Source organism: Natrix helvetica, assembly GCF_964273705.1.
Source record: "Natrix helvetica genome assembly, chromosome: Z".
NCBI classification, from domain to species: domain Eukaryota; kingdom Metazoa; phylum Chordata; class Lepidosauria; order Squamata; family Natricidae; genus Natrix; species Natrix helvetica.
Window position 1 is genome coordinate 19,526,478 of NC_138554.1, and position 23,442 is coordinate 19,549,919.

The window sequence follows — 23,442 nt, forward strand, 5'->3', positions numbered from 1 at the left end:
TAATTCTCAATGTTCATCTTATTTACATGGATGTGATGCAGGCCTTAAAACACATGGATGTTGTAATAACAAAATCTTAAGAGTTGTAATTGGGGAATCAAAGACCATTAAAACCAGTAAGGCTTCACAGATTTGAGTTCACCTATCACGCAAAACCTGCACACAATTGACTGAGTTGGCAATTGGGTGAAGCCAGCTCTGTGATGATTTGTAAAGCACCATTTAGGGCTTAGCATGTTTGAAGGCAAATCTTGTGGCTTTCATCAAACCTTGCGTAGAAGTTAATGCAACATATATATGAGCTCGGTCAGTGTAATGGAATGGAGAGAGATGGGTGAGGTTAGCATTGGACAGATATATAAAATAAAATCATGGGAGCTACATGCAATCATTTGTTTAGTAACCATTTGAAATTACAATGGCACCGAAAAAAAAAGTGACTTATAATTGTGTTCACACATCCTAGTTTTGCAGCATCCTCACCAGAGGTGGGTTGCTCCCAGTTTGGCCTGGTTTGGCCGAACCGGTAATGGAATTCAGGCCTGGGACGCAGAACCGGCAGCGACTCAGGCCTGCCACACCCTGAACTTGTTCCATTGGTTTTTAGTGACTGCACGTGCGCAGATCACTGTAAATTGTTCTGCGCATGCGCAAAGATCAATTTACATTGAACAGCGCACAGGGGCGCAGTACATGTCTGCCGCACGCAGCGTATGTCTGGTGCGCAGGGGATTGCGAAGCAGTAGTAAAACTGGCAGCAACCCACCCCTGATCCCCACGGTCACATGATGCAAATTCAGATGCTTGGCAACTGGCATGCATTTATGACAGTTGCAGTGTGCAATCAGCTTTTGCGACCTTCTGATAAGCAAAGTCAATGGAGAAGCCAGATTCACTTAGTAACCGTCTTACTACTTAACGATTACAGTGATTTATTTAACAACTGTGGCAAGGAAGGTCGTAAAGTGGGGCAAAAGTCACTTAGTTTAGAAACAGAAACTTTGGGCTCAGTTGTGGTTATAAGTGAAGGACTACATGTAATTTAATAAAAGGAACACAAAATAAAACCGTATCTGGTAGCTCTCCCTCCCAAAATATCATCTTTCTTGTCAAACATGATAGGCACTTACCATCCATGGTGATCAACCTTTATATTTTACCGAGTTTTTCTGCTCTTTAAAAGAACATCATATAAAAAATAGCTTCTGATGATGCAACAAGTCGAAAATGGAGCCCAAGCATTTTGATATCAGCTCCATTCTTGATTGGAGATACGGAACTTTAGTATATTTTTTCTTCAGTTTCCATTTGTAAGCCTGGGTCTAAAATTGATCTCAGAAGACTATCGTGTCAATTAAATTAATACTGATTATTATAATGCAATTTTGAGGATTAAGGTTGGAAACCCGACATTCTGTAATCCAATATGGCTTTTTGTCAGCAAGAATGGATTACAATTCCCATTGTCTCCAATCTGTTTCGGATTTGTCATCCATAATTTTTAATGAAAGGAATTTTCAACAAAGTAAAAACCATAAAAGAAAATAGTTAATAAAGAATAAATCATAACAAAGAAAATAGAAAAAGAAACAAAAGGAAAATAAAGATTATAAAAAAGATACTTCCAATCTTCTTTATAAAGTTTTTACGTTGCTACCTTTCTCAGATCACATTATCACTTTCTTCTTTCCATAAAATCCCCTTTCTAATCTTAAAACCCATAAATCACAAGTTAATTTCTCTCTCTTTTTCCCAGCAAAAAGTCCATAAAGGGTTTCCAGCCACAATAAATTTAGTTGTTGTTCATTCTCTAATCCAAAAGGTTAATTTGCTAGTTCTATCATCTTCATCAACCATTATACAGAATATTTCAGAGTATTTCCATTTTTGCTCATACAATAAATTTGCAGCAGTAATTATTTATCAAAATAATCTTCCATAGGTCTTTTCTAATCGAATATCCATTAATCCCAATAAGAAAAAATCTGGTTTCAGTTGAATGCTGATCTTTAAAAAAATTTCCATCATTATATTTATCTGAATCCAGCAATTTCGGCATCTTTTCAAATCCTTTAGACATGATCATGTAGTCCACATTTTCAAAAGAAATGCAAATAACTTTCATACATTCTAGACAATTTTTCCAGAGTCACACATCAACATTTTATAAATATTCTCTTTTCAATTATAATCCACCTTTTAATCCTTTTAGCTATATATTTTCCCACTGTTCCATCAGTATGTTGGAGCCCATTTTATATAATCATTCGCTTTTTCTTTTATTTCAAATTTCTACAAAAATTAATCATTATACCAATGATATGTTCATCATGCACATAGTTAAATTCAATTAAATTGAGTTAAAATTCTGTCTCCTGCTGCTCAATTCCAAATGTTATCTACCCTAAATCTTTCTTTTAGGCATAAGAAAATAATTCAAAGTTAAATCCCTCTGCAGCCAGTTTTCTCTTGATTTCACTTTATATTCTCTATGTTGTTCTAGCAACTTTTGATATATTAATTTTTCTTTACCCATTGTTTCTTTCCTGTAAAATGCTTCCTATGCTAAGATCCATAGAGGCATTTTCAGGTGCAGTCTGAGTTCATATCTGTTCCATATTCTCAAAATGGCACTAATATAATGATTCTTAAAATGTGCATCAACTTTATTGTATCACTGAAGACCTTACCTGAGGGCTGTCATCAAAAACCTATTGAGAAGGCACTAAGGTTGACATTATAAGCTAATCTATTTCACATTAACTTCCAAGCTCTTAGGTTGGCACATTCCAGATGTGTTAACAATTTATGAACACAAAACAGCATGGTTGAAGCAAGTGATTTTGGGAGCGATAGTCGCAGCCTACTCAACGATTTCCCATCTGAGCAAGGGGTTGGACTAGAAGACCTCCAAGGTCCCTTCCAAATCTCTCATTCTGTTATTCTGTAAGGAGTCAAAAATGTCTGTCTGTCTGTCTGTCTATAATATAATAACAAATGTTATTGGAAAGCAGTTCATGAAAACTTATACCTTTAAAAAAAAGTTGGTAGTCAGAAAAATTGCTGACAGATTCCAGTTTGTGGAAGGTTATCCTTAGATAAGTAGGAGGTTGTAACAATCTGGTTACTTTTCTCACAAGCCTGCCATGGCAAAGAAAATTAGGGGACAACAAATACATCTGTTCACTTAATTCCTTGTGACAAATCAATTAAGGAAAATACAATTAGGATTTAACTTAAAAACTTTTACTTTGCTGCCCTTCAAATTAAATCAATAAAAATCTGGTGGATTGGAGTTTTCTATAAATTTCAGGCAAGAATGGAATTCACATCAAACAACGGCTGTTTGAAGCCATTTCCCCTTAAAGTGGATACTTACCATTGTCAGAAATTATTTTTCTTATTCAACAGTTTGAATATGTTTGCTCTTTAGCTGACATATGGTTCTATTATCTTTGTTGCTTAAGCCGATAAGAAAGTATAAGCAACATCCTTATACAGAGCATGACTCTGAGGCTGGCCCAGTTTCTTGCCTTTGCATCTGAATGATGAAATATCAGATATTCCATATCTGAATTATATAACAAAACCTGAAAGCTCACCCTCCTTGAAAGTGTTGGTTTCTTTACTAGTGTAACCTTCTAAAACTGTGTTTCTCAATCTTGGCCACTTTTAAGATGGGTGGACTTCCAACTCCCAGAATTCCCCAGTTGGGAATTCTGGGAGTTGAAGTCCATCCATCTTAAAAGTGGCCAAGATGGAGAAACACAGTTTTAGAACCTGATTGCTTTTTGACAAACTATTACCATTTCCACAAACCTTAGAGAAGACGCAAAGGATAGCCAGCTGGGTGATCCTCAGTCCCTTGACACGCCTCTTTCCAATAACCCCGGCCTGGAAAACTCAATTTAGGGATGCTGTGTGCTGAAACCCTCCCATTGACTGGAAAAAAATCAGGGCTGTTGGGTTCTGCTTTGACGCCCCCACCCCTACACCACCCAAGCCAACAGGTGAGCGAGACCGCCCTATGCAAATGAGAGCATTGTCTGCAGCCTCTGACTGGCTGTGGCCCGACGCCCAGCCCTTCCCCGACAGGTTAGACGACTTGTCCGTCATCGGCGAAGGTAAAGCCGCCAACGCCGCCTCCCGCTTCAGTGCACCTGCCTGCCGGGCTACTCGTAGGACTTTCCAGCTGGACTCCCTTCGCCGCTTCTCTTCAGCGAACCAGCGTCGTTGCCGTCGATCCACCTGGGTCCCGCCATGGAGGGGCTGCTGCGGGGTGGCCTAAGCCTCGCCGGGCTCCTGTCGTTGCTGCTCGTCGCCGGCGGTAAGTAGAGGAAGAGGAGGAGGACAGGGGACAGCCGTCCGGGGCGCTTCTTCTGGTTGCGTCGCCGCCTACCTTGCATTTTGGCCGCGGGCTACTTCTCGCGATCCCGCCCCGGTTTTGGAGCCGAGGCTGCTTTGGAAGCAGCCGTGTGACTTCGGGCTGAGTGGTGATAACGCCCCTCTGGTTTCCTTGGGAGTGGGGTGGTGGTGGATCTTTCAAGTTTCTAGTCCTCAAGGCTTTAGGAGCCAAGTTGGTTTTGCAGAGCGGGGCGAGAGAGGGAGGAATGGAAGTGGAGCTCCATGCTTGGGGCAAGTGAAGGATTTGGATCGGAGGGAGGGAGGTGGACTCCATCAGGGGTTGTGGTGGGGACATCGGGCAGCCCTGCAAAATAACTTGCGTTGTATCCAGAAATATATTCTTAAGATGCAGAGATCGTAGTCTACCTGGTTTTTTTTTTTAAAAAAAAAAGCTTTACAGCTTGATTCTTCTTGTGCCTGGGGCTGTGACTGGTTGCTCCTGCCCAAGGAGAGACGTCCAGCTCTAAGGAATCCTTTCCTTAATTCTGCTTCTCACCTTTCCAGGCTTAATCTGGATCCCTCTTTTGAAAGGTCTTCTCAATATGGCATGGTCAGGATAAAATACAGAATAAGAAGAGTTGGAAGGGACCTTGGAGGTCTTCTAGTCTAACCTCCTGCTTAGGCAGGAAGTTCCATACCATTTTAGGCAAAGGGTTGCCCGATCTGTTAAAATCTTTCAGTGTTGGAGCATTCACAACTTCTGGAGGCGAGGCCTCAAACCGAAGTCTTAATAATAAATCATTACAATCATTAATGATGAAAGAAGACCCTTCCCCCACTGTATTCTCCCTTAACATTTTGAGTCATATGGAATCATGTTTTTAATGCACTCCTCTGCCAGAGGGGTGAGATGACAGCTCTTCTTGCTGAACGCTTGGTTGGAGAGCCCTATCCTCTTTTCAGTTTTATCTCAGATTTAAGACCTTCCCTTCTTCCTGAAACCAGCTTTGGGAGCATAACTACTAGCAAAGGGTACCTCGCTTTGTTAGCTTACAAGAGGGCAAAGGTCTGTGTATTTGGAAAACACAGACAGAAAGAGAAAGGGGTGGAAATGTTCCTTGGAATGTCTTGAGGAAGAAGACTTACCATCTTATTTTCTCTCCCTCCCCCCCTCCCCCAAATTTGGAGTTTTCATGCTTTTTTAGGAAGATATTCCCCAAGGAAAGTTGGTTAGCTATGGTTACATCTCTAGGCCTGGTAAAGCCACGCTGATTGTATTTTGGTCTGCCGGAATTTTAGAAGGAAAGCTGCAACACTAGAATGTGCTACCCGGTTTCCCTGAAAATAAGACCTCCCCGGATAATAAGCCCAATCAGGCTTTTGAGTGCATGCACTAAAATAAGTCCTCCCCTGAAAATAAGCCCTCCCTGGAAAAATTGCAACACAGCAGCAGCCATGAGGTGACCACTCTTGCCGCCTCCTGCACTTCAAAAATAATAAGACCTCCCTGAAAATAAAGCCAGGTCCTTATAAGACCCTGTCTTATTATCGGGGAAACACGGTAAGCATTTTAAAGGAAGGGCTTGTCAGAATAGGAACCTCTTGGTCTGATGTGTTAAGATCCTTTTTTAGTTACTCTCTGAAAAAGAGTATGTGCAATCTTCAGGCCTGTAACATCCTTTCTGACAGATGTAGAAATAGAATAGTATCTGTCGGAGGTGAGAAGTGAGATATTTTTCCTTCTCTTCTGGAAGGAAATGTGTTCTTGGAGCAAAAAAAGGAAGAAGAAAAAAAAGCATTATCTCCTTTTTGGTAGCTACACCCAGCCCTTGGGCTGCTTCTGAAACTTCCACTTTCTTCTTCCCTGAAAGCTGAAACTCGAATACGCTTCATAGAAGAGGCATTAAAATCCAAGCACTTGGGAATAGCGGTTCCTGCACATTGTGTTTACATTTGTCTGTGTTTTCAAACCTGCAGTTGGGCTGTAATCAAACAAAATAAGAAGATATAAGATGCTTTGCCCTCAGGGTTCATCCAGTCAGCAGTAGCAGTGCCCAGTCCTGGAACATAACAATAAAGTACAGATAGTCCTTGACTTAAAACAATTCATTTAGTGACAATTCAAAGTTACAATGGCACTGAAAAAAGTGCCTTACGACCGTTTTTCACACTTATGACCATTGTGACATCCCTGAAGTCATGTGATCAAAATTTGGATGCTTGGCCACTGGCTCAAATTTATGACGGTTGCAGTTTCCTGGAGTTGTGTGATCCCCTTCTGACAAGCAAAGTCAATGGGGGAGCCAGATTCACTTAACAACCGTGTTACTAGCTTAACAACTGCAGGGTTTCACTTAACAACTGTGGCAAGAAAGGTGGTAAATGGGGCAAAACTCAAATTTACAACGGTTTCGCTTAGCAACAGAAATTTTGGGCTCGATTGTGGTTGTAACTTGAGGACCACTCGTAAACAGGATCCTTTTCTTCGCCTTGACCTACGACCTCCAAAGTCTGCATTAAAAAATAATGGGTTATAATTTTCTGGGTTTGATGCTTCCTCATATTTTAGGTTGGCAAAAGCGGGGGGGACAATTTTACAAAGCATAAAATGCAAATGTAAACTACTTCCAGCAACTGAGATCTGCAAAAAAATTATTAGTCAATAAAATAACTAAAATTATTAGTCAATAAGAAGTCAAGTTATATCAGGTTGGTTCATGCATTGCGTTGAGACATGATGTGACTTGCTTAGTTTCAGCTTTGTGAGATCCATGAGCCCATCCATCATAGCAGGTAAATCAATATTTATAGTTTATTGTTAAAGTTGAGAAAAGGATTTAATGGGTTGGTCAAACCATGGTTAGAACAATGGTTAATAGGGATTTAGCATAATGTTGAAGCTAGCAGCTGATTGATAGGGGTTCTCCTGGATTCCTAACTAATTTGGAGATGCCAAGGATTGAATTTAAGTCATTCTGCATGCATTGCTGATTTTTAACTGTCCCCAGTCATTTTTTGATGGATTGTGATGTCTGGCACTTATTAAATGTGGTCCTCTTTGGTCTATTTTCTTCCAAGATTGCGTCCAAAACAGGTGCAGTAATTTTGCAAATTTTGAGTCTGAAAAAATCCATCTTAGATATGGATGCCACTATTCCGAATATGCTCAGAGAATTTTCCCAGCATTCAGAAAATTCAGTTTTTTCTTGTGTTTTTGTCACTAACAGAGATGCAAAACTATAGGACTTGTACCAGTGGTGGGTTCCGGATCCAGTTCTAACCAGTTGGAACGGGCCCGGCGTCACCCATATGGACGCGTGTGGTGCGTGCATGCATCGTGCTTGCCTGCGACACTTCCGCAAGCCTCTGCGATGCTCCAGCTGCTTGGTGGAGCGTTGCGCAGGCGCCGTTTGTGCCATGCGTGTGCACGGAAGCGCCAAAGGCTTAAAGAACAGGTAAGGAGCTCAGGCGGGCAGGTGGGCCCTCTGGAGCACCGTACCGGAACGGTACTGGTGCTCCGGTTAGGCTCCGGTACGCCTGTACCGGGGCGTACCACCTGCAATCCACCACTGCCTTGTACCTGTTCTTGCTGAGAAAAATAGCATTTGTTAAAATTCTGTCCCTCAGGTTTACAATGAAAGCAGAAAACGGTGGATGTTTCTTGGCCTTTTTATTTAATGAGTTAAAAAAAAAGGTTTACGGGAAGACCTTGACTTACAATAATTCATTTAGTGACTGTTCAACATTACCACTGCACCAGGGGTGGGTTCCTGCCAGTTCTAACCTCTTCTATGGAAGAGGTTCCACAAATCTACCGTGATGTTTAGAACCGGTTCCAGCTCCCTCACCCTGCCCGTCCACACGCTTGCCCGTCCACCGCTCATTGATTGGCTGGCTCACCAATCGCCCTGCTCGCCTCTAAGAGTCCTATCTAAACCTTAAAGTCTTAAAGCTGTCAAGTTTGAACACCCCTGGGTCGTTTTTTTCTAAAGGGTTAGGGGTGCAAGGGTCTTGTAACTTGACAGCTTTAAGACTTGCGTGCTTCAAATGCCAGTTTCTGAGCCAACATTTTGGTTACTAAGCAAGAGCGTTGTTAAGTGAGTTTTACCACATTTTACAAGTTGGCCATGCCCACCCAGTAACATGACTGCCAAGCCACTCCCACTCAATCACATGGCTGGCAAGCCCCTCCCACCTAGTCACATGGCCTGCCTGAGTGGCTTGCCATTCCCACAAAGCAGGCCACACCTACAGAAGAGGTTCTAAAAAATTTTGAAACCCACCACTGCACCGCACTCAAAAAAGTGATATAGGACCGTTTTTCCCATCTACGAATTTTGCAGCACCCGTATGATCATGTGATCAAAATTCGGATGCTTGGCAACTGGTTCATATTTATGACCGTCGCTGTGTCCCGGGATCACGTGATCCCCTTTTATGACCTGCAAAGTCGATGGGGAAGCCAGATTTCACTTAACAGCTGGGTTACTAACTTATCGACTGCAGTGATTCACTCAAGAATGAAGGCGAAAAAGGTCGTAAAATGGGGCAAAACTCACTTAACAAATGTCTCACTTCACGACAGAAATGTTGGCCTCAATTGCGGTCGTAAGTCAAGGATTACCTGCATTTGAAACCAGCCATGTCAGCATTTTAGCGCCCTGAGGAGTAAAGTTGGGTGTCATTTGCTCACAACTAAAGCTGACTTTTCTTAGAATAATAATAATAATTTTTTGAAATGCCTTGTAATGCGAATGTGTCCCTCAGGTGTTCAATTCTTGCTAGGGTTGAGCCCAGGGAGATTGGTTGGTGTAAGAGGGCATGAGTAGGTCAGGCTAGTTTCTTTCAATGACTTTTTCTCCCTTCAGGGTGTGGCAGGTTTGAACGTCATGAATAGGTAACCTAACAGGTCAGCCTGGATCTGTTTTTAGACATCCGTGTTGCTCATGCAACCACATTCTGTCATGAAAGATCAGATAGCAGGATTAGCTTAGAGCCCTAGAAGTAGCTGCTGTATATCAGCTGTGACATCTGAAGGGGTTTTTAGGGCTAGCAATAGTACTTAGACTTATATACCGCTTCACAGTGCTTTTGCAGTACTCTCTAAGCGGTTTACAGAGTCAGCATATTGCCCCCAAATAGGGGGCATGCACAGAACAATTTACAATGAACTGTGCATGCGCAGCCACCAAAATCCAAAATGGCGACGCCCAAGCGGCAGCAAGGGAACCGGTTCGGGGGCATGGCAGGCCTGGGTCGCTGCCGGTTCTGTGACCCAGGCCTGAATTCCAGTACCAGCAGCAACCCACCTCTGCCCCAAACCATCTGGGTCCTCATTTTACCCACCTTGGAAGGATGGAAGGCTGAGTCAACCTTGAGCCTGGTGAGATTCGAACTATCAAATTGCAGGCAGCTGGCAGCCAGCAGAAGTAGCCTGCAGTACTGCACTCTAACCACTGCGCCCCCTCGGATGGTATGTTGTGCTGAGGACTCTGTTCCAGGTGGGAGCAGATTTGTATGTCAACAACCCTGAGTCTGTGCTTAGGTTGTACTGCAGACATACCAGCAAATGCTGTATCCCCATAAGGATGTTGTTTCACAACCTTACCATAGGAAATCAGGATGGCTGGGCCAAATATTTTTTTTATGTTGCAGTAAAGCAGGGATCCCCAAATGCCAAGTGGCATTGATGGATGGACATAGACATTACACCGACCGTATCAAGATCCTGCTGGAAAAAGGATGAACAATAGCTGTCAGAAAGATTAATTTGACCCAGGCTTCAATGGAAGGACTTATTCCTAAAGTCTAACCAATCAGGGATAGTGGGAAGGGGATTTCCAGCATGGATGGCATGACTTAGACTTTAACAATCTGGAAAATGCAAGATTATTTAAACCCATTTTGATTATCTAGTTCAGCTTTTCTGACTTTATTGGCCTCCAGATGTTGCTGGTTTCTGTTTTCCATTATCCCCAGTTTGATTAAGAAAGGTTAATCTACCTGTCTCAGGTTACTCAGGTCTCAATCTTTTCAACAGAGGTACTGAGATTATGGAATAATTTAGCCTCACCATCTGCCCTAAGTCGTTCACCTCTAGTTTTTAGATGCTTAATTGAATTTAGAGTACAAATCTGCGAAAGGATTTTCGTCCTGTTCAAAAACAGCTCTAGACTTCTGTAGTCCCATAAGATTAGCAATGTTCAAGCTCAGCAGGTATATTTGTACCAATAGAACAGAATATTTGTGGCTTAGGGTTGAACTGTGGGATCCCTGATGCTCTCTGAGATTGATGGTTTTTTTTTTGCAGATGTCATTAATCCAATTTCAGTGGTGCTAGGTCTAATGATATTCAGCGCTAGCACTGGTGATGTTACCTAGTTGGGTAATGAAATGTCTTCAAGAAAGCAACCAAACTCAGTGTCCGTAGAGATTTTCAGTCACCCAGGTCATGGTTGTCCCAAAGGTGCTTTTTCAGGAGGCAACTGGACTTTATATATTTTTTTCTTTGAAGATGTTTTGGATGAGAAGTGAAACGTCTTCAAAGAAAAATCAGAAAGTCCAGTTGCCTCTTGAAAAAAGTACCTTTGGGACAACCAATCTTAGGGAGCAACAAGGAACCCCCTCAGACTTATTCAGCAATGGAATAGTTGAAACAACAGAAAAAAATAACTTTTTTTTTTCTCTTTGAAACATCATGACTCTGAAGCGTGGGCATTTCATTTCCCATTTATAAGAATTTTGCCTCAGTTCACCTCCCATGTTCCAAATTCAGCCACTTTTGCAGGCCTTGCCGAGGATAAGGTGGCTTGATGACTTTGCAGCTTGCCCTTCATAAGAATTGCTTAGAAATGTTATTTATTTATTTATTCAATTTGTTTGCCGCCCATTTTGCCGTGAGGTGTTTATTGTACATAGAACCAAGCTAGTTAATGCAAAACCCTCTCCCGGTCACCACAAACCATTTCTAGGTAGAGCACATAATTTTTGGAAAAGGACTGAACAACCCTCAGAGTAATTTGGAAGATCCCCTCTGAGGGGGAACAGATGTTCTGGAATTCTCTGGAAAGTTCTATTGCACGTGCACAAACCGATCAGACACACGTGATATGAAATAAGGGCATGGATGGGTGCGGTTGATTTGATTATCAGAGACCCCCCTTACCTGAAATAATTGTTTATTTAATATTTTTATTAAATAAGAATGGGAAAGCTTATTTGTAGACCCATTAGGGGAGGAGAATCTGTATCTTTTTTTTGTTTTGTTTTATTATTTTATTTTCAGCATCCAGCTGAGATGGATTCTTTATGTTTAATGTTTAATAAAGCACAAGCAAAGCCGAACAGGTACCAACTGGTACAAAAAGCCAACCCTGGAGTTAGCCATGGCTAGTTGGTCATGGTGAATTTGTTATGGCAAGTTGTTGCATTCTGGGTTTGGTGTAGTCTTGCAAGGCAGGAAATAAATACTTGGGAAGCAAAGTTTCCCCAATAAAAATCTGGGCAGGAGCAGAGAGAGGGAGAGAGAGAGAGAGAGAGACTGACTCAGATTCCTTAGCGTAACCTGAGGAAGAAACCTTGGAAAAGCCCGCGAGAAATCACCTTTCTCTCTCCGTCAGGATGATGATATCCCTCGGGGTTATTTCTGAAATGAAAAGTACACGGCCTTGGTACAGTCTGGTATGGGACTTTTGCTCTAGAAAAGGGCTGTGGCTTTATAGTTTATGATGTATTTCTTGCATCTTTCACAAGAGACGCAATGTATTGGATCAGGGCAGCTTCCTTCAAGGATGTTTCTGCAGGATTGCCACCTGTTGCCCTGCTGTTCAAGGCAAAGGAGTTTGGGAAGGTAACCTTTATTTATTAAATAAAGAGCATTTATTTAATGCTCTTAAATAAAAATAAGGCCTGGAGACTAAAACGTATGAAGAACGGCTGCAAGATTTGGGTTTGGCTAGCCTAAAGAAAAGAAGAATTAGGGGTGACATGATAGCAGTATTCCAATACTTGAGGGGCTGCCACAAAGAGGAGGCAGTCAAATTATTCTCCAAAGCATCTGAAGACAAGAGAAGAAACAATGGTTGGAAACTAACCAGAGAGAGAAGAGACTTGGAGTTAAGGAGAAACTTCCTAACAGTGAGGACAATTAACCAGTGGAACAGCTTGCCTCCAGAATTCGTGGGCACTACAATACTGGATGTTTTTAAGAAGGGTCTAGACAGTCACTTATCTGAAATATTATAGGTTCTCATGCTTGAGTAGGGGGCTGGACTAGAAGACCTCCAAGATCCCTTCCAGCTCATTCATTCTATTGTCCTAAAAGTTGTGTGACTCAGCAATTTTAAGGCAAATTTTGGATCTAAGAGTTAAGGCCATATGGTCAGCAGAATCAAAGGGAAATTGGCTTCTTGTGGATATTAGATGTAGACAGATAGTCCTCAACATTTGGCTATTTGTTTAGTGACTTGTTTGTTTAGTGTTCTAGTGTTTATTGTTCACCGGATAAAGTGAATTATGACCGTTTTTCACACTTATGACGATTGTGGCATCCCCATGGTCATGTTATCAAACTTCAGCTGCTTGGCAACTGGCTCGAATTTATGATGGTTGCAGTGTCCCAGAGACCTTCTGACGAGCAAGTTCAGTGGGGAAAGCGGGATTCACTTACATCGTGTTACTTATTTAAGCAATTGCAGTGATTCACTTAACAACTCTGGCAAGAAAGGTCATAAAAAGGGCCAAACTCACTTAGGAATCTATTGTGACCCGCCAGTGGCCAGTGGAGCTGGTGGCAGACTCAGACAGTGAGGAGGTTGGGGAGGAACCTGGGCCAGTCCTGGAGTCTGGGGAAGGCTCTGATGAGGGCTCTGTGTCTGGGGCAGAGATGGGGCCGGAGCCGTATGCCAGTTATCAGCTGCCTTCAGAATCAGACATCAGTGAGGCAGAGGAACCTATTCCCAGTGTACGCATGTACAGAGTTGCCAGCTAAGGAACAAGGGTCAACTTGGTAGTAAGGCCACAGGTGGACGTGAATGGCCTCACCCATAGGGAATAAAAGAGGAGCAAAAGAGGAGGAGAGTTTGCAGGAGAGAATTAGTTCATTACTGCATTCTTGCCAAGTATATTGCCAAATATTGGCCTGGCCACTCTCCAAGCCTTATAAAGGTCGGTAATTGTGAACTATCTTGAAATACTGTGGGAGAGGAAAGACTTTGCTGGAGAGGAATTCACTGTAAATTAAATAAAAGGGGTTTATTGGGACAGGGACTCGGCTTCGTGCTGCTGAGGAAGCCTAGGTCAGAACAAAATCCTCTTGCTTAGCAGCATAAATTTTGGGCATAGGTTATGAGTTATGACCATAATGCAGCCTGCCCATCATGATTATAACTTGTGATGTTACTCCATTAGGTGACCCACATGACAAATCCAACTTTACGACTTTTTGTGATGGTCTTTAAGTGCAGGCTATGGTTGTTAAATGAAACAATGGTTTGCTATAGGCCAGGGGTGTCCAAACTTGGCAACTTTAAGACTTGTGGACTTCAACTCCCAGAATTCTGGGAGTTGAAGTCCACAAGTCTTAAAGTTGCCAAGTTTGGACACCCCTGCTATAGGCCTAGCTTTGCTGAAAACCAGAAGTAAATGCCGCTTTCACACAAAACAGTCATAAAACACAGGTGACTGTGGGACCCTAACTCATCTGAAGTGACCATGGAATGGGGGTGGGCCTGGAACGCTGCATCTGGATCATAAAATACCCTCAGGTAGCTTCGCCATAACTCTGAACGGTTGCTAAGCAACTGTAAGCTGAAGACTACCTACTGTATTTTTCGGAGTATAAGATGCACCTTTCCTCCCCCCCCCCAAAAGAGCGTGGAAGTGTTGGTGCGTCTTATAAACCGAATACAGCTATTTCTGGCCTCCCAAAGCTCCACCCCTGCATCCCATTTTTGTGAAAAACAAGCCATTTTTCACCAAAACGGGGGCGTTTTTGCCTTCCCCCAGCCCTGCTGAAGCCTGCAGAGTGCTCCTGGAGGGGCCGGGGAGGACAAAACCTTTTTTTTCTTTCTTTCTTCATCAAAATCTTGGTGCGTCTTATACACCTGTGCGTCTTATAGTTCGAAAAATATGGTATATGCGAATAGGAAAAGGAGTGTCTTAGAAACCACTTTTCATAAACAAGAGGTGTAATTAATACATTACCAGGTGTCTTTATGTCCTTCTAATATTGCTTTCTTCTTCTTTTTCATTCTTCTCCCCCCACCCCCCGTTTCTGTTCTGCAGTCACGAAAGAGGCCAGCGCACAAGGTAAGAGATTCACGCATGTGGCACATTCTACATTATCTTCTAACCTTTCCTGTTTTTCCCCTGGCTAATTGAACTCTGCCCTCCCCTCTTCAAATCCTGATTTGCTTCTGTTTTTAACAATCGTGGTTTAATGATCATACGTCTTTCTATGGGAATCCTCGATTCTGGGACCTTTTTCAAAATGGGATTATCTATTCCCGGCCTTCCAGATTGAAGCGACATGGTTGCATGATGCTTCCACATGTTACCTGTTCAGTAATAGAAGCAGGAAGTCACTGTTAAAATAAAGGCCAGAGATTTCCTAGCTGTGGATTATCTTTCTTGTTAACTTCCCCTGGAACAGAAACATACGTACTCCTAATTCACCCCGTGGCTGTACTTGGCAGCCAGCAATGAACGAAACGATACCGTGAATTCTAGAATTGGTTTTTTCCCCCTCCCATTTCACTCATGAAAAATGTCATCTGTCTGCAGTGTTGTGTGGGGTGCCTGCCCTGGGACGGATCGTGGGCGGTTCTAATGCTCAAAATGGAAAGTGGCCGTGGCAGGCCAACCTGAACTTCAATGGTCATCATGCCTGTGGGGCAACCGTCATTGCCCCCCAGTGGTTGGTTTCAGCTGCACATTGCTTCCCAAAGTAAGTCAAGTCAAAGTTTGGTCTAGTGGTGAAGGCACCAGGCTAGAAACCAGGAGACTGTGAGTTATAGTGCCACCTTAGGGCATGAAAGCTGGCTGGGTGACTTTGGGCCAATCTCTTAAGAGACTGGGAGTTCTAGTCCTACCTTAGGGCATGAAAGCTGGCTGGGTGACTTTGGGCCAGTTTCTAGGAGCCTGGGAGTTATAGTGCCACCTTAGGCATGAAAACTGGCTGGGTGACTTTGGGCCACTCTCTTGGAGACTGTGAGTTCTAGTCCTACCTTAGGCATGAAAGCTGGCTGGGTGACTTTGGGCCAATTTCTAGGAGACTGTGAGTTATAGTGCCACCTTAGGCATGAAAACTGGCTGGGTGACTTTGGGCCACTCTCTTGGAGCCTGTGAGTTCTAGTCCTGCCTTAGGCATGAAAGCTGGGTGGTTGAGCCAATCTCTAGGAGTGTGAGTTCTAGTCCCACCTAAGGTTTGAAAGCCGACTGGGTGACTTTTCATTCTCTCACAGTCTAACCCACCTCAAACCATAGTTATGAGCAAGGTAGTAGTAGGAAAGCACAGGTAGTCCTCTACTTACAACAGTTCGTTTAGTGGCCATTCAAAGTTAGAACAGCACTGTAAGGAGTGACTTGTGACCATTTTTCACACTTATGACTGTTACAGCATCCGCATGGTCAGTGATTAAAATTCAGATGCTTGGAAACTGGTTCATATTTATGACAGTTGCAATGTCCCAGGGACGTGTGGTCCCCTTTTTGCATCCTTTCTGACAAGCAAAGTCAACGGGGGAAAGCCAGATTCATTTAACAACCGGGTTGCTAAATTAACAACTGCAGGGATTTCACGTAACAAGAAGAAAAGTTTTGCAACTTGGGGCAAAACCCACTCCACCCATGCTCACTTTGCAACATAGATTTGGGGCTCAGTTGTGGTCGTAAGTTGAGGACCACCTGTATGTTCACCACCTTGAACTATTTGTAAAAATAATAAAGCTGGGATTTAAAAAAAAATCTAAAAAAAAAGATGTAGGTATTAGGAAACGGATCCGGATGCTGTAGTCTTCCTTATAGAGAAAGTTTTGAGGCTGCTTGAGTCGGAATCCCAGACCTTGGTAATAAACGGATGTGGCATTGTGGAGTTTGTAGATTGCAATCAATAGGAGATTTCAACTCTCTCATTAGAGTGTGTGACAGCTTGGTCATCACCACTCCTGCTGTAATCCATTGAGAGTTTCCAAACTCTTTGGATGTACAGATTAGTCCTCAAGTTATGGCCACAACAGAGCCCCAAAATTTCTGCTCCTAAATGAGAGATTTGTTAAGTGAGTTTTGCCCCATTTTATGATCTTTTCTAAGGGGACCCGGTGGCTCAATGGCTAAGACGCCTAGCTTTTCGATCAGAAAGATTGGCAGTTCAGCGGTTCGAATCCCTATCGCCGCATAACAGAGTGAGTTCCCATTGCTTCTCCCAGCTTCAGCCAACCTAGCAGTTCGAAAGCATGAAAAAATGCAAGTAGAAAAAATAGGGACCACCTTTGGTGGGAAGATAACAGCGTTCCGTGCACCTTCGGCGTTTAGTCATGCCGGCCACATGACCATGGAGACGTCTTTGGACGGCGCTGGCTCTTTGGCTTTGAAACGGAGATAAGCACCGCCCCCTAGAATAGGGAACGACTAGCACATATGTGCCAGGGGAACCTTTACCTTTACCTTACAATCTTTCTTGTTGGAATTGTTCAGGGAATCCTTGCAGTTGTTAAATTAGCTCACAAGGTTATTAAATGAATCTGCCTTCCCCATTGACTTTGCTTGGCAGAAGGTCGCAAAAGGGGATCACATGACCATTTGTGACACTGCAAATATCATAAGTATGAACCACTTGCCAAACATCCGAATTCTGATCATGAGACTAATGGGGGATGCTGCAGTAGTCGTTAAGTGTGAAAAATGGTCACAAGATGCTTTTTTCATTGCCGTTGTAGCTTCGAATGGTCACTAAATGAACAGTTTTAAGTCGAGGGCTACCTGCACAGTTCGGTTTATGGCTATGTGTCATACTAGCTTAATGCTAGCTTACGGTTAAGTGGGTTACTGGGGATTTGCAGGGGTTCAGGAGAACTCTAGCTAAGATTCTGTGCAGTTCGAACCCTGAAATTCCACTCCTGGCTGGCCCCGCCCACTCCACTCCGCCCCTCCCAGGGATCCCCACACAGCCTGTTTTGGATGCAGGTAAGTGCAGGGTGCGCGTGGAGGCTCGGGGAGGGAGAAAAATGAGGCAAAAACGCCCTCCCGCCATGGTGCAGGAGGCCGACTAGGCCACGCCCACCATGGACACGCCCACCCAGCAACCAGGCAGAGAACCTCTTGCTAAAAATTTTGAAGCCTACCCCTGGTTAAGAAGTAGGATATATTTAAACATTGGGATGGGGAACTCAGGTGGATTATTATTGCCCTCTTGCTGTGCTTGGGTACTTGGGAAACTGTTTGGCCCTAGCTGGAAAGAGAAGAAAGGGTCTGGATGCATTTGGGATGATCTTAGAGACTTAGAATTTCAGAAGTGACGCAAACCCTTTTTCTCTCTACAGGGTGAATGATATCTCATTGTATGACGTGACCCTGGGGTCATACCAGCTGAAAAACCCCTCTCCAGACATCCAAGTGAGGCATATAGAGGAAGTGATTAAGCATCCCGATTTCAATGAAGATGAAGGCTCTCAAGGAGACATTGCGCTGGTGAAACTCAAAGAACCAGTTCCATATTCTCGTACCATAAGACCGATCTGCCTGCCTGCCTCTTCGGTCAGCTTCCCGCAAGGCATGACGTGCACCGTCACCGGCTGGGGGAATGTCCATGAATCTAGTAAGGACAAAAAGATTTCTCATCTAGAGATTTCATCTAGGGCTGCCATCCCTATTCTTTGCCCCAAAACCTTAGTGGCCTCGGATGGTGGTGGCGGCATTATAAATCCCATAATTTCTCAATCAGCCAGTTGGATAAATGTGGCACTTGTGGCTTCAGTTGCACCTGAAAAGATGGCATGCTTTTTAAAAAAAAAATCTGACTTAAAGGATGCAAAGATGCTGATATTATTTATTTATTTATTTATTTATTTATTTATTTATTTATTTATTTATTTATTTATTTATTTATTTATTTATTGAATTTATTGAATTTATTGAATTTATTGAATTTATTGAATTTATTTATTGAATTTATTTATTGAATTTATTGAATTCATTTATTGAATTCATTTATTGAATTTATTGAATTCATTTATTGAATTCATTTATTGAATTCATTTATTGAATTCATTTATTGAATTTATTGAATTCATTTATTGAATTTATTGAATTTATTGAATTTATTTATTGAATTTATTTATTGAATTTATTTATTGAATTTATTGAATTCATTTATTGAATTCATTTATTGAATTCATTTATTGAATTTATTGAATTCATTTATTGAATTTATTGAATTTATTGAATTTATTGAATTTATTTATTGAATTTATTTATTGAATTTATTTATTGAATTTATTTATTGAATTTATTGAATTCATTTATTGAATTCATTTATTGAATTTATTGAATTCATTTATTGAATTCATTTATTGAATTTATTGAATTTATTGAATTTATTGAATTTATTGAATTTATTGAATTTATTGAATTTATTTATTGATTTATTGATTTACTGATTTATTTATTTAATTAATTAATATTGCCGCCTATTCACCCACAGTGACTCAAGGCGGCTTACAGAATATAAAACCACATTTAAAACAATAAAAACTAACAAAAAGAATCAAATTAATATAGTACAATTTAACAAAATAACCACCCCACCCCGGCGATAGCCGATCACATGAGCAATTTAATGGGCTCCATCCCGCTCTGGGTTCCCCACGCCCGCTGACAGAACCAGGTCTTAAGTGCCTTCCGGATGAGTGTCAGAGTGGGGGCCATTCTAATCTCCGGGGGAATGATGTTCCAGAGAGAGGGAGCCACCATGGAGAAGACCCTTCTTCTGGGTCCCATCAGGTGTATCTCCCTTGGGGATGGGATCCACAGCATTCCCTGCCTCTCCGCTCTGATGGGTTGGGCAGATGTGACCGGCAAGATATGGTCCCTCAGATAACCTGGTCCCAAGCCATGAAGGGCTTTAAAGGTGACAACCAGTACCTTGAATTGCACCCGGAAGCAAATCAGCGACCAATGCAGCTCCCGCAGGAGAGGCAATACCCCGAGGTCTGCACAAAACCATGTGGGCCTCTGCATTTTGCAACATCTGGAGCTTCCGGATGCACTTCAAGAGTAGCCCACTGTAGAGAGTGTTGCAATAGTCAAGACAGGAAGTGACTAGGGCATGAGTGACTGTGAGTAGGTGTGATATAGTCCTCAACTTACAACAGCTCATTCAGTGACTGTTCAGAGTTAACATAATTGAAAAAAGTGACTTAGGACCTTTTTCACATTTATGACCTTTGCGGGAGCCCCATGATCATGTGATCAAAATTCAGATGCTTGGCAACTGGTTCATACTTATGACCCAAGGTCATGTGATATCCTTTTGATGAGCAAAATCAATGGGGAATCCAGGTTCACTTAACAGCCATGGTACTAATTTATCAACTGCAGTGATTCACTTAACTGTGGCAAGAAAAGTCGTAAAATGGGTCAAAACCCACTTAGCTAATGTCTCACTTACAAACAAGTCAAAAACAAGAGGAGTTTGTAAGGTTAATAAATATCTAAAAGAAAACAATAAAAGAAGACATTCCATAGTAGTAATAATAACCATTGACAATCCATGAACTTGTTGAGTTATTGTTTGAGATATATTGCTTGAGAAATGGAAGGACCATAGGCAGGGAGAAAAACAGTGGGAGCAAAGTCCGACTTCCCGTTGGCTTCCTCATTGCTTTGAGGGAAGCCAGCAGGAAGCATTGGAAATGGAAATCATTGACCGTGTCTGATGGTGGCAGCACTGAAGCAGCCACAAACTTTGTCAAATCTCAATCCCATAGGAATAATGGGTTCTGGATTTGAACACATTCTTTAAGTTAGCTCATTTGAGGTAGGTTGATTCAAAAATGTTTGCTGTGTGATACACTGCTTTGCCCAATTAAGGGTTAGAAACAGATGGTCAGGGGAGTTTTAATGGTGTATGGCTAATAAAAACAAAGTCGCATTTGGAAAACCTCCAGAGAAGTCAAAGTTTTGAGGAACTGTAAACGGCCTTGGCTGCCAGAAATTGTAGTGCATCTTCTAGACCAGGGGTGTCCAAACTTGGGAACTTTAAGACTTGTGGACTTCAACTCCCAGAATTCCCCAGCCAGCATGGCTGGCTGGGGAATTCTGGAAGTTGAAGTCCACAAGTCTTAAAGTTCCCAAGTTTGGACACCCTGGTTTAGACAATAGTTTGAAGCCATTAATGAGAAAATATAGAAGAATGTAAGGCAACATTCAGAATGGTTGAATGCTTCCTTTACACGAAGAAACTGTTTTGGATGGTTTAGCTTGGAAAAATATTGATTGATCAAGTTATATAAAATCATATACGGATGGAGAGGAGAATGTGGCTGGGGAGTTTTTCTTCTTCTCTGAAAACAGTTGGATCAGGCAGAATGTAATGAAGCTGTGAAGAGATCTAGAATAAACAAAAGAAAAGGCATCTTTACACTGCACATAATTGATCTGTGGAGTTAATTACTACAAGGATGGGGATGGCTATTGACTTTATGGGGATTGGACATATTCATGAAGAATTGCTCCATCAATAGTCTTGAAGACTTAATATTATTTCTGGGGCCTACAAAGGGTAGCTGTGATGTAATGTAAAGTAGGAGTAGAGAATGTCTCCGTTGAGCATTCATTCCAGAGTCATCTGCTTGGGGGAGAGAAAGTGCTGGGCTAAGAAACATATTGGACTGATCCAGGAGAAGATACTCTTTTAGTTAGCTGAGATTGGTCAACAGTTATAGAGGAGACCCAGAAAGTTCTGAAATCTAGCATTTCTTAGTTTGGGTTCCCCACCCAAGGGAAGACTATCCCTCCTGCTTAACACTTAGAAATAGATCCTTCAGGATGTCTTGCCTCCACACTGACTCTGTACCGTCTCCTTCCCCGTAGCGAGCCTCCCCTCACCCATGACGCTACAACAACTCGAAGTGCCCATCATTGGTCTGGACACCTGCAGGTGCCTGTACAGAAGGAACCCAGATCCCGAGGAGTCCCACACCCTCCACAATGACATGATGTGTGCCGGCTTTGTAGAAGGCAAAAAGGATGCCTGTCAGGTGAGGCCACTGCGAGGAAGTTAGGGGTGCCATTAATTGGCCAAGTGTGGTGGTAGTGATGGTGGTAGGACACAAGGAGCTGAAAACCATCCTCTGCAGGAGTTGTCAGGCATTTTATGAGGACTGTGCAAGAAAGCATTCCTTTATTAGAAGAGGCTAATAAACCACTAGGTTTTCCAGTGCTTGTGCTCTAAAGCAGTGTTTCTCAACCTTAGCAACTTCAGTCCACCCATCTTAAAATTACCAGGTTTGAAAAGCATAGCTATAACCTCTTCCCATTTCTGACTCTTCATATAATCAGTAACTTACAGATTCTCAACTTCTTTTCCTTCGCAAACCCTCCCCCCCCTCAAAAATAAATTAGCCCATCAAAGGTAAGATAAAGGTAACCCCTCACACATATTTGCTAGTCGTTCCTGATTCTAGGGGCCGGTGTTCATCTCTGTTTCAAAGCCGAAGAGCCAGTGCTGTCCGAAGATGTCTCCGTGGTCATGGGGTTGCCATGACTTAAATGCCGAAGGCACACAGAATGCTGTTACCTTCCCACCAAAGGGGGTCCCTATTTTTCTACTTGCATTTTTACATTCTTTCAAACTGCTAGGTTGACAGAAGCTGGGACAAGTAACGGGCGCTCACTCCGTTATGTGGCGCTGGGGATTCAAACCATCGAACTGCCAACCTTTCTGATCAACAAGCTTAGCGTCTTAGCCACTGAGCCACCACATCCCTCATGACCCCATTAAATGCCTTTAATTCCTTTTGTTATTTTTTTTAGGGTGATTCCGGAGGCCCCCTTTCCTGTTTTGTGGACAAGGCTTGGCTGCTGGCTGGCGTCGTGAGCTGGGGATCCAGCTGTGGGGCTGCCAACAGACCCGGTGTCTACATCCGCCTCCCTTTCTATTCCGACTGGATTAAGGAAAAAGTCCCAGAAGTACAGCTTCAGCAAGTGACAGTACCTACACAGCCGGCCCCAGAAGAGGCCCTGTGCTCCAATTCAGAAAGGGAAGGCCCCTATGATGACATCCAACCTTTACCTGGCTGGAACCGGCCTCTCACACCAAGCAAGGACTCTCCCAACAGTTCTGTTTCCCTAGCCTGTGGAGTTGGTCTACCGCTTCTCCTCCTCCTCCTCCTCCAGACCTTTCTGTGGTAACTTTCCACTCCCACCCCTAGATGCGCAGGGAACGTGGTTGACTTCCTGTTCCTATCCTCCTGGCAATGGTCTCCCTATTTCATAGCCTGCTGTGCTTCAAGCTTTCTCTTTGCATGCTGGATCCAGAGAAGGCAACATGATTTGATTAGGATGTGGTTCTTTTCCTCCCTAGCCCAAACTGCCTCTCAGGTGGTCACTCAGTGTGTAAATCTACCTGCGGTCTTGGCCTAGCATATGGCTTTTTAAAAAGTTCACTCACTTCACTCCTATTCCTGGCTTTTTACTCAAGAGGATTTAATTCATAATTTTCTGGGAGTGTTTTTTTTGCCCCTTTCCTATTTCCCCGAGACTTGCTTGGCCTTTAAAAAAAATCATAGCTGGATACAAATCTGTAATAAACCTTTTTCTTTTCTTTTTTTTGGCTGTGGACATAATTTCATAAGTCAGTGGGAGCCTAGACTCCTTTTTAGGCAAATTCCTGAACTGCGTTTGGATATGACTAACCTCTCTGTTGAGTAGTTGGCGCCCTTCTCTGATTGCATTCCTCGCATACATTTTGAAACGTGATCAGTTTCAAGGCAGCTTCCTCTCTTGTCCAGTTCCTCCTTTCCTGCTCATAATGTGAATTCTCTTGTAGCCTTCCTAACCGTTGCTGTGAAGACAAGGTCCTCCACAATAGTTGGACGTTAT

General features: G+C 42.7%; 1 protein-coding gene across 1 annotated transcript; it reads left to right on the forward strand.

Moving 5' to 3' along the window:
• Positions 1 to 4,127: 4,127 nt before the first annotated feature.
• Positions 4,128 to 23,167, forward strand: LOC309381877 (prostasin-like). Its single transcript, XM_081933180.1, has 6 exons — positions 4,128 to 4,327; positions 14,629 to 14,652; positions 15,127 to 15,289; positions 17,883 to 18,157; positions 21,433 to 21,599; positions 22,375 to 23,167. Exons 1-6 carry the CDS (start codon positions 4,261 to 4,263, stop codon positions 22,750 to 22,752), a joined length of 1,074 nt encoding a protein of 357 aa, XP_081789306.1. The 5' UTR covers positions 4,128 to 4,260; the 3' UTR covers positions 22,753 to 23,167.
• The last annotated feature ends 275 nt before the right edge of the window (positions 23,168 to 23,442 follow it).